General features: G+C 35.4%; 1 protein-coding gene across 2 annotated transcripts in view; it reads right to left on the minus strand.

The window, feature by feature from the left end:
• The window catches only part of TRIM24 (tripartite motif containing 24), a 123,620-nt gene that overhangs the window by 40,153 nt on the left and 71,344 nt on the right, over window positions 1-12,123 (minus strand). For both annotated transcript variants that reach the window (XM_043966496.1, XM_043966495.1), the window contains exons 4-5: window positions 9,601-9,733; window positions 3,089-3,205 (exon numbers count right to left, since the gene is read on the minus strand). In XM_043966496.1, coding sequence (XP_043822431.1) covers window positions 3,089-3,205; window positions 9,601-9,733 — 250 coding nt within the window. The remainder of the gene's footprint in view (window positions 1-3,088; window positions 3,206-9,600; window positions 9,734-12,123) is intronic.

The raw sequence follows: 12,123 nt of genomic DNA on the forward strand, positions 1-12,123 counted from the left end.
TTGACAGGGGAAAGTCTACAAGATAGTCCAATAGGGACGTAAGTAACTTAAGAATTAAACCCTGAAGAGACTAACATGGATACAAAAGGAACTTGTCCTGCAACTTAAGATTTGAAAAAGAAATGTAGAGACAAAATCAATCAACAAACATTTTGAAGTACCTACTATAGGAACACATTCCTGTCTGGAAAACTATGGAAAGCGGTCAGATTGAACTGAGATTGATAAAGGACAACAAAATATTTTAAAAACCTGTAACAGGAAACAATGGAGCCCAAGAAAAGACACTACCTAGACCATTGTTTAAGTGGACAACAGAAAGCTGATGGAGATGTTCAACTCTTAATTTGGCTGTTTTCTATGAAAAAAACCCCAATGACTTGTATTGGAAATTAGAGAACAAAAAAATGTCAGACATGGAGTTGATACTCTAGATAAGTAATGAGGAGGGCAAAAGATATCCTAATTGCCTCTTAGAACAGATGAGGTTCATCTTTGGGAAAGGAAATATTGGCAGATATAATACACAATCATAGTAACAGCTGAAAAATGGTAGCAAATAAAAGACGTACTATAACACTGGAGAATTGCAAGATGATATCTGACATGACACTCTGGGGCCAGAGTGGAATTGGAGAATGTTAAAAAAGAAGCAATGATCAAATACTAAAAATAAATACTCTATAGGGTAAAAGCCAATAGTTGCTGCAGAAGATATTTCATATAATTTTAATATGAATTTGTTCCAGTCATAATTTTCATAAAACTTATTATTTTAATAATTAATAATTTTAAAGTACAACATGAGATTTCATGTGATTCATGATGTAATTCATAATTTGTTTAATTTCATAACTATGAATTAGCTTCATTCATATAATTTAAAAACCGGCATTTCTTCAACATTTTAGCTATACTTCATGATTTATTCAATTTCATGTTGACAGATGTATTAGGAAGTAGTATTTACATTCTTACTTCCTTATTTTCCCTGCAGGGACTGGGTTAAAAAAATCACAGTACCACTAGAAATTTACTGAATTTCAGGAATTTAATGCATTAGGACTTTTATACCTTCTGGTATAGTCTCATTTTGTAATTATGGTTCTCATCTTCACATGAAAGGTGCATAAAATTGCCTATAAGGACCAAGAATTTTGAATTACAATATACTGTATTATTTTTTCAAGTGGAAAAAAAACCCCACAATCAAAACATAGCAATAACAGATTAAAAAAAACTAATTAAATAAGTAGCTATATACTTCTATCTCTATAAACTAATTTTACTGTATGACTTTAATCTGGTTAGAGTAAATGAGAGCTTCTATTTCCTAAGCTATATGAATTTTATTTTAGAGAATTAAAAAATATCTTTTTTCCCTGGGTTGGAGAAAAGTGGCTAAGAACAGATTTGGGAATATAGAGAGAAGATCACAACCACAAAACAAAACCTCAAACATTGTTACTTAATGAATTCTTATCTAGAAGATGGGAGAATGGATGAATAAAATGTAACCTACTCAAATTAGGATGTAGGATGAAGGAATATGTATCTTTACAATTAGAGTAAGAATATTACTACTACAAATTTAAAAAAATCCTTAAAAAGTGCTGTCTATACAACAAAGATCTTTATAAATCACTAACCTGATAAGCTAAATCAAAATGAATCAGCAAAGTACAGATTAAATAGATTTATAAAATGCTTCAATACTCTGCAAGTGTCCTCTTGCACCACCATTGTTTACAATAATGTTCAAATGCAACTTTACAACACCTAATTTTAAATTAACTTAGTAAATATGTGTGTGTGTGTGTGTGTGTGTGTGTGAGTGAGAGAATGAAAAATTCTTTCTTGGGCTGCTAGGTGGCACAATGGATAAAAAGATTGGGTCTGGAGTCAGGAAGCCAGGAGTTCAAATATGGCCTTAGACACTAGCTATGTGATCCTGAGCAAATTATGTGCCTCAGTATCCTCATGTGTGAAATAACTGAGAATCAAATGAAAATAACTGTAAGGTTTCTTACTGCAGTGCCTGAAGTACAATAAGTAATATACAGATGTCAGCTATTATTATCTTCTCCCTGAAGAGCAATTATTTAAAATAAATAATTCTAAGTTTACCTTTCTGGTTTCTTAGCCTATAGCCAACTTGCAAAAACAAAATGGAAGGACAGATAGAGAGGAATGGTAATCATAAATATATATACCTAATATAAAGAGGAGTCCCCTTCCACCCCCTTTTACTCCCTGTTCTTGTGACCAAATGTCAAATAGCAATCACATTGTCACAATTTATGTGAAAACCAGCTTTGTTACAAAAGAAATGAACATGAATGTGGAACTCAAAGGGTTCTCCATTTTTATAGAAGTTTACATTTTCATAATATCAGGACAAAAGGAGGAGGGGATACCAGGAAGGTAGGTGACATGGGGGGGAGGGGAGAGGGGGGAGAGAGAAGAAAGACAAGGCTACTTCCCATGAGAGTAACAAAGTGGTGGCAAAAGCCTCATTCTTTTCCCTTGGGAACTGCTAGAGTATGAAGATAGGAGGGTCTACTTATCTGCCAAAGAAGCCCAACCTCACAAGCATTATCGCAGCCTGGCACAGACTGGCTGGTTCCTGTCTTTCCTCCCAAAGACACAGGGGGAATCCAGCTTGGGGTGCAACAACAAATTATATGTCAGCTCGTGGAGCTTCATTATTGACATATGCAGGGACTCCTGCATGCTGAGCCCAGTATTTCTGGAAAATATGGTGACTCGAAAGGGGACCCCTTAAAAATCTTTAACATCAACCACATAGAACTTTATGGTCAGATAGTTACACCAGAGATTTTCATAATGGTGATTTGCCACTCAAGCAGAATATCTCATTTCTGTAGAATTATGCAACTGCAAACAATTTGAACAGCAAGAACAAGTAGGTGCTGGTGTAGTTATGAAATCTAGATACAATTTTAACAGCTATTAAAAATTTTTTTAGCAATATCACATGGCAAAAATTAATGACAAAAATACCTAAAAGTTACTATAAATTGCGAGATAAAACACTTTTATAGTAATGATCAAATAATAATTTTACCTGTTTTGAATCTGATTTCCAGTAAACTTTATGTATTTTGTTTTTTCCATTAGCTTAGTAATTAATGTATCTATGATCACTTTTTGATTCTGAAAAGCTTCTTCAATAAACTGATATCTGAAGAAAATAAGTAAATTAATACATTTTAAAAAAATCTGATTGATCTACAATCAAAACACATTTACATAACCAAGACAAATAATGATACTATAGTTTACAAGTAAGGATTATCAAGTAATCATTTTCTTAAAAGCCTTTTTTCTTTAAAAACTGTTCAAATGAACTGATGCAAAGTAAAATGAAAAGAACCAGGAAAACACTAGACAATATCAGCAATATTGTGTGATGATCAACTATGAATGACTTAGCTCTTCTCAGCAACACAATGTTCCAAGATTAAGTACATAGGACTCATAAAGGAAAATGCTATTCACATCCAGATAAAGAATTTATGGTGTCTGAATGCAGATCAAAACATATTTTTTCCTGCTTTATTCTTTTTCATGCTTTTCCCCCTTTCTGATCTGTTTTTCCTTTCACATCTGTAACTGATGTGGAAACAGGTTTTGCATGATAGCACATGTATAATCTTTATAAAACTACATACCATTTTTGGAAGAGGGGAGGTGGGGGTAGGGTGGGAGGAATATTTGGTACTCAAAATCTCATAAAAATGAATGCTAAAAATTGTCTAAACATGTAATTGGGGAAAAAAATTAAATAGTAAAAAAAATTTAAAAGAGCAAAAAACCAACCAAAAAAAAAAAAAAACCCCAACCCCCAAACCAAAAAACACCCCTGTTCAAATAATTTGGTACTATGATAAATTCTCCGTGTGTAGTAAAAATCATAGACAAATCACAAAAACTAAAGTGGATTCATTATTACAAGAATTTATTCCAATTAAAATAGAAAAATCCAAAATAAATTCAAGAATTTCAACGAAAGAAATTCAAAATGAAATAAATGTATCACAGTCCCATTTCAGGCAATGGCTTTTTTAAAATTGAAAAAATAAAAAATAATAAAGGAATCCTTCTTTGGTAAGTAAAATATAAGGTACAATTGTGCCTTAGCCCAAGAAACCCCTAATAAACCTATATATATTTACCTCATTTGACCTAGTTGAGTTCTCCTATCTTCTCCTTGTAACTTAAAGCTAGCTAAAGTGATCAGAATAAGCTTTGAAGAGGCCTGAATTACTAGTTTCTAAGCTGGTTCTGACATTTCTATAGATTCTACAAAAGGTTTATCTTCTACTAAAAGTAAAGACTTAAATACAATTCAGTACTGAGGAAATATTTAAATTGACATTGCAGGGAGTGACAGGGGCAGATATTCATCTTCTAAGTTAGGGCTTCTCAAACTTTTTCTACCCAACCATTTTTTGCCTGGGAAATTTTACATGACCATAGGTATATAGGTATATAAAATACGTACACATAACCTTTTTACTATGGCCAAATTTTTCACAACCCCCACATACAGTTACACAACCCCATATAGGGGTCATGACCCATAGTTGAAGAGCAGAATCAAGAAAACAATCTGTATAGGCAAAGACCTAAGAATTTAGATTAATGTAATAACTGTGAGTGAAAATTTCCCTCAGTCCCAAGTTTTTAGTGATTTTAGACTTTACTTTGGTCTACTTCTGTTTTATGTATGTATCGTTTTTATAGCTTCATTACATTATCTAGTATGCTTTAGAAGTTTCATTAGATGATGATGAGGAATTAAGTGTATGTCTAGTTTGCTTTAACTAGGAACAAGATGCATAATAAATAGCTAATAATGTTAGAAACATACTTATATAAGTTACATCTTGTTGGCTAAAAATGTGTAATCAAATTAAAGGTCAACTTACTAAGATGAATTAACACAAAAGTATATGAAAAGCAAGGATGGTGCTATGTACGCTGTTAAGGGAGGCAATGCATGGTATTTCTTTATATCTGGGGTATGTATAATGCAAATGCTTACCCCTTATGTCTTTTTTTGGGGGGGGGGCATGGCAATGGGGGTTAAATGACTTGCCCAGGGTCACACAGCTAGTAAGTGTCAAGTGTCTGAGGCTGGATTTGAACTCAGGTACTCTTGAATCCAGGGCTGGCGCTTTATCCACTGTGCCACCTAGCTGCCCCCCCCCTTATGTCTTAAAAAAGAGTATGATGCTGTAAGAATATGGGGACAAATGCCATTATAGAACACATTGTACTTTCTGCCTCGGCACAGCAGCCCCCTCCTGCCAACCTTCTAAGCCGTCTTTGGCTGGAAAATGATCTCAGCCTGCTCTTTTGTGTGTTCTGCTCCTCAGGAATTATCCTATGGCATTCTTTGGAGGTTTTTTGGGCTATGAGTTCTGAGAGCTTACTGCCCTTCCTCAGCCATCTTGGCTCTACCCCGGGAAATCTAAACATTGTACTTCTTGACTTAGGGTATAAATATTCATAGATTCTGAAGCTTGGGGTCTTTGAGTCCTAGACCTGAGACAGGATTTATTGTGAAGCATGATCCCTTTCTCAATAAACCTATTTTCTTTTGGCTTGAAGACTTTGGTTTTTTCTTTGTCTAAAATTTTTGTGACATAACCAACCACAATTCCATAGGACTAATTATTAAGCATGTTACACACCTCTTGATAAAAAACTGGTGGACTTAAGGTACAGAATGTAACCTGTATGTAGGAATCTGTTTTCCTAGACCATGTATTATTTGTTTCAAGGGTTTTGTTTTTCTTTTTCATTGGGGAGAGGCCCATGGATAAAATAGGGGGAACAAGGTGACAGAGAAAACTGTTCACTGAAAAAAAGCATTATTAAATCAGTAAGCATGTTGGCACATATGAACACAGGTATCTGCAATTATTCCAGGGGTACATTAAAGCTGCACGAGAAAGGTCCAATGTGTCTACAAATACATTGTATAATAATAAACTGATCTATAAAATGTCAAAATAAAAAATAAACTAACTTGTGTATAAGCCATTAAATCTTAGATCTGGTCCTCTAATTCTCTAAAGTTCCATACCTTTATTTTAAAGATGAGAAATCTAGGGTTTCCCCAAATTATTTTAGTATACTATGTCTCATATAGCTGATTAACAGACGAATAAGTATTGAAAACCTAGATTTCACAGAACCTCAGAACTGGAAAGGATGTCAGAGGCACTGAAGTTGAACTCAGGCCTGACACCAAAATCCCTTATACTCTATCCTCAAGAAGCAGTACCCTATCTTCAATAATTGGGGGGGGGGGGGAGAAGAGAGAAACTCACTAACCACAGGAACAGGAAGCCCATTATCCTTTTGGACAGCTCATACTATTAGGAATGTTTCCTTAGGTTGAGCTTCAACTCTCCTTTCTTCAACTTCCATCTACCACTCCTAGCTTTGACCTCTGAGGCTAAACAGATTAAGTCTAAACTCGTTATCCAAAAGCTTCAGTATTAAAGGCTATCTATGTCCTCCAGTTAATCCTCCCCCCAACTCCCCAAGGCTAATTATTTCCCAAGTCCCTGAATGACCTATCCCCTCAAGCACTCTCACCACATTGGTTTCCATTTCTAGTACTTCTTCCAGCATGTGTTTTCTTAACACCAGTGCGGCAATAAAAAGTTATGTTTTACGAAAAATATGGCACTCAGTAATGAATACAATACTCCAGGTGTGTTCAGACCTAGACAGAGAATTATTGCCTGACATTTTGGACACTATGATGCTCTTAATGCAGATTAAAATAGCATTAAATTATTTGGTTACCATGTCATACTGATGATTCATATTGAGTAAGCAGTATATGGAAACCCACTGATCTTTTCAAAAGGAAATGATGTCTAGCTATGGCTCTTTATCCTTGTGCTTGTGATGTAGATTTTTTGCACCAAGATGAAGAATTGTACATTTCTGCAAATTAAATTTGGTAGCAACTAATGTATCCTGTTAAAATTGTTTTGGATCCTGACTGCCTGAAAATATCACTCACAAAATTCAAAAGCATGCCATTAAGCCTTCATTAAATCACTGAACAAGAATATTGATCAACAGAGAAAAGGTAGGATTTCTAAGCCACTTCAATATAGATTTCCTTTAAAATTAACTGAATGCTACAGGGCTTAGTCAGTCTGCACTTAATCTAATTTATTATTAGTTGGAACACATCTCTTGATCTTCTGCATAAGGATAACATGGGGAATTTATGAAAGCAGCCCCCTGATTTTGTTAGGTTGGTCTGGTGTCACTACTCTTGATGGGGCCATGTTTGGCTTTCTGTATTTCTGACTCCCAATCCAAAGCTCTCCATTACATCATACCATCTTAATTTTACTACCTTGTGACTGCTTTACAGGATATTCAGGTCTTATTTATTATTTATTTGTACACAGAACCATCCCTTTTGTTCATTTACTGTTGCCCAGAATCTCAATAGAAGTTGAATGTCTTTGAAATCACTGGAATTTCTGTAAGTTGTCTTCCTTCAGACCAGGTGAGCAGGACTCCTTTTCTATCAAGGAAAATCAATGACTCACAGGGGGAAAAAATAGCTCAAAGGTTATATAATTAAAAACTTAACACAATCCTAGGATTCACTTTCAAAAATAAACATTTCACTCATCATCTGCTTTTTAAATTAAGAAGAGGAAATGAAAAGCTAAAAAATGCAACTAACCACACTTGAATTGTACATTATGGCAAGCAAAAAGGGTAAGAAAAGAGAGGGCAAACCAAAGTGGGAGTAAAAATGGAGCTGAGAAAAAGACACATGGAAACATTTTAAAAATAAGACAAAGGGGGGAAATGCAGACATGGGAAAACAAATGAAAAAATTTCCAAAACAAGAAATATTTATTAATCTTTATACTAAAAAATCAAAGAAACTTCTGCATTAAACGTGTGTAAAAACTGTCATGTTCCCTTCTAAGTTGAGCTTTTGATTCATATGTAAAGTCTAACAATACAGGTCTTCTTGAAAGGCCTTCCATTCAATCCTTTTCAGTGTTGGAAAAACTCTTTCTCTTAAAGAATTTAGGGATCATTCCATCTCCTTTTACAAAGAAAGAGAAATCCAACAAGTGGCCTTTTAGTATATTTGCACAAAGAACACTTCAGGTTATACTGAACTACAGCTGGAAGCATATTTTTTTAAATCATATGCTGGTGTAACCTCCTCCTACCATATAGGTAAATGTAAATAAGTGAAAGTCCAATGGTATAGTATACTGTAATCTTTTAAGATACAGTGCCAAGCAGAAAAACTGTCCAAAATATTAGGCATTATTATTCTGAGATTTTAATAAAATTGTTTTTCTACTTCCCCTACGTATAACTTTCTGGCAAAAGATCTTATATTAAAAAAAAATCATGGAAAAATTAGATCTCGTTATTTATTGGCATTTTCTAATATTAACTGGGAAGTATGCTAATATTATTAGCAACACAAAGCATCTGTAATTTATATTAACAAATGTTTCTTGTAAATTTATATATAGATGACAGCAACTGTCCCTTTTATCAAATTAACCAGCTCTCATGTTCTTTGGTCTAGCCTGTCCTACAGCTAGATACTCTTCTATATCTTCCCTATATGAAAAATAGTTTCCTAACTTTGGAGATACTGAAGGAAATGAAGTGGCAAACCTTTAATAATGAGTGTAACAACATTCAACCATGCTGAAAGAAATGGTCAGGCATAAATATTGACATGCCTACTTACCTCTAGGTAATGTATAATTCTGAGTCATTCCCTAGGTGATCATTTAGAGTATCTATAATGTCTACCCTAATTTTGCTTCTCAGAAATCCAATCTATAGAACCCCCAAAAGGGAGAAAAGTGGCCCTGTATATCCATGATAAACAAGTAAAAAAATCTGATTGAGCATTATTTTTATGAAATATTTAGAGGCATGAAAAAATGTACTTTTAAAAATTGCATACATGGAAATTATTTTACTCTATGGGGGAAGACAATTTTACAGTCTTCATTGAAAAAGCTTCTAATTGGACTCATCTTCTAGTCAAGAAAAAGATCGAGAACATAAATACATAGCAGGTACATAAAATGCTTACTGGACTGGCAAAATGCTTATTAGACCAAGAGGAGATTTATTGTTCAACTGGTATAAAGAAAACACATTAGTTCAGGCTTTCACTGTCTGTATACTTAGTGAGACATTATTTGACTCATGAAAATCATGTTTGTAAATAAGATTCTAAATTTCTAGAAAATTCCTAATTAAAATACAACTGTACCTGGAACAAAACAATAATATTCTTATAGAGAATACTATATAATCTGATTTTAAAACTCTATTTGCTTTTAGATCACACTTGGATTACAAATTTCAAAATACCTAAGATGATAGCAAGTAAAGGTAGCAAACCCACTCAATGGCTGTTTTTCATGGACCACATTAGAAAGAAGATTAATTAATGTCTGTACAAAGCAGGAGTTTATTTTCTAGCTAGATTAAACTTTCTAGTTCTACCTCAATGACATATTACTTTGTTGTTACCTATGTTCTTTATGTTCTAATAACTGGCAGTCACGGCATGTCAGTTTGTCACAAGTCTCACAGTAGAGCTTCAGCTGCTCCTTTTTATGATAAGGGCAAAATACTGGTCGTTGACTGGTAACACCAACAGCTTCTGTAGAGAAAGAGGCGTTAGAATTCCTATTAATAATGTGAGAATTTGGAATGACACCCCTTTGCTGGGAGGGAGATCATGAGCTCTGGCCATGAGAAGAAACCATATGACTTTAGTGTCCGGAAATTGCCCGGTATCCGGAAGTTACATCCATAGAATCACCCGTGGGACCTGTCAAGTAGGGAGCTGTGTGTGTCTGTGGACTGCCCTGTTTCCTGTTTGACAAGAGGCTTCTGGGAGGAGTGAGAAGGCCTTTTGGTGAGAGACTTCAGCTGGGAAGCAAGTGTCAGGCAGGATAGGGAGAGCAAGCAAATTTCATACTTGATCTATGTGTTTCTCTTTACTAATTCCTAATATACTTTAATAAATACTTAATGCCCAAAGATCGGTGCTATAAGTTTTCTAATTTAAGGCGACCACTCATTAGATTTTAGACATCATAGCTAGAATTTTAGCCCCTTACAATAAAAGGGAAGAGATAGAGAAAAGGTTTGTTGAACTGCTATAAATCAAGTAGTTAATTTAAACTTTGATCTTAATTAGATTTTAAATAATACCTAAGATGTTAAAAAAAAATCCTCGGGGCAGCTAGGTGGTGCAGTGGATAAAGCACTGGCCCTGGATTCAGGAGGACCTGAGTTCAAATCTGGCCTCAGACACTTGACACTTACTAGCTGTGTGACCCTGGGCAAGTCACTTAACCCTCATTGCCCTGCAAAAAACCAAACAAAACAAACAAACAAACAAACAAAAAATCCTCAACAGTTTCATCCACATCCCAGTGAAAACTAGAAACTACAAATACTGGTCTAAGACTTTATGAAATGATTCTATGAAAAATATAAATGAAAACTATTCTAAAAGGCAGCTGAACCTTTTAAAAATTTAATGACCAATCTATAGCCCAAAGAACAGATGGTTAAACACAATTTCCCTCCACTTGGTATTGGAGTATGGGATTTGACTTGAGAAAAGTGAGATAGCCAATTCTTCAAGGTTTGTAAGATTATTTTGATTAACTGTAACAAGAAGAGATCACAAAAATATTTATAGCAGCTCCTTTTGTGGTAGCAAAGAATTGGAAACTGAGGGGGTGCCCATCAATTGGGGAATGGCTGAAGAAGTTGTGGTATAGGAATGTAATGGAATACTATTGTGCTATAAGAAATGATATGGGGCAGCTAGGTGGTGCAGTGGATAGAGCACCAGCCCTGGAGTCAGGAGTACCTGAGTTCAAATCCGGTCTCAGACACTTACTTAACACTTACTAGCTGTGTGACCCTGGGCAAGTCACTTAACTCCAATTGCCTCACTAAAAAAAAAAGAAAAAGAAAAAGAAAAAGAAAAAAAAAAAGAAAAAGAAAAAAAAAAAAGAAAAAGAAAAAGAAATGATGAGCAGACAGATTTCAGAAAAACCTGTAAGGACTTAAATGGATTGATGCTGAGTGAAGTGAGCAGAACCAAGCGAACATTGGTACACAGTAAAAGCGAAATTGTGTAATGATCTGCTGTGATAGACTTGGTTCTTTTCAGTAATACAATGATGTAAGATAAGTCCATCCAAAGGACTCATGATGGAAAATGCTCTCCACATCCAGAAAAAGTACTGGGGAATTTGAATGCAGATTGAACCGTACTATTTTCACTTTCTTTTTCTTCCTTTCTTGAGGTTTCACCCCTTTGTTCTGATACTTCTTTCACAACATGACTAATGTGGAAATGTTTAACATGACTGTACACATATAACCTATGTCAGACTGGTTGTTGTCTTGTGGAAAGGGGAGAGAGAAAAATTTTAAACTCAAAATCTTATAAGAACAAATGTTGAGGGGGCAGAGCCAAGATGGTTGAGGAAAGAAAATAACTTCATAGAGCTTCACACACAATCCCTCCAAATAATGCCATAGACAATTCCTGGAGCAGCAGAAAACACAAAAGGATGGGGTGAGATAATTTTCCAGCCAAAGAGATTAGAAAGTCAGCAGGAAAAGTCTGTTTTATAGGGTGAGAGTGGAGCCCAGACCTGAGGCAAATCCAGCCCCAGGCTGTGGCACAGATCCAGCCCCAGGAAGGCTGTGCTAGAGGCAGTGGGTAGCTACTTCTAGAACCCAGCTCACAGACTGGTGAGGGGGTCAAGCAGTTAGCCAGGGGGAGATAGTAGGGGTCTCTGCTATTGCTGAGGCAGAACTCTGTTGGCTTACCCATGCTCTGAACCAAGAAGCAGTCAAGTGGTAGTGGCCCAGGTTGGGGAGGGACACAGGCACAACCAACCTGGCAACTACAGTTGCCACAGTGAACCAGATTTCTATTCCCAGGTTAAAGAGCAAGCAGGCCTGAGGTTACTTACAGACCAGAGCACAGGCCAGGGGAGGGAAGAACCTGCCTCTCCT

This window comes from Dromiciops gliroides, chromosome 5, assembly GCF_019393635.1.
Source record: "Dromiciops gliroides isolate mDroGli1 chromosome 5, mDroGli1.pri, whole genome shotgun sequence".
Lineage (NCBI taxonomy): Eukaryota > Metazoa > Chordata > Mammalia > Microbiotheria > Microbiotheriidae > Dromiciops > Dromiciops gliroides.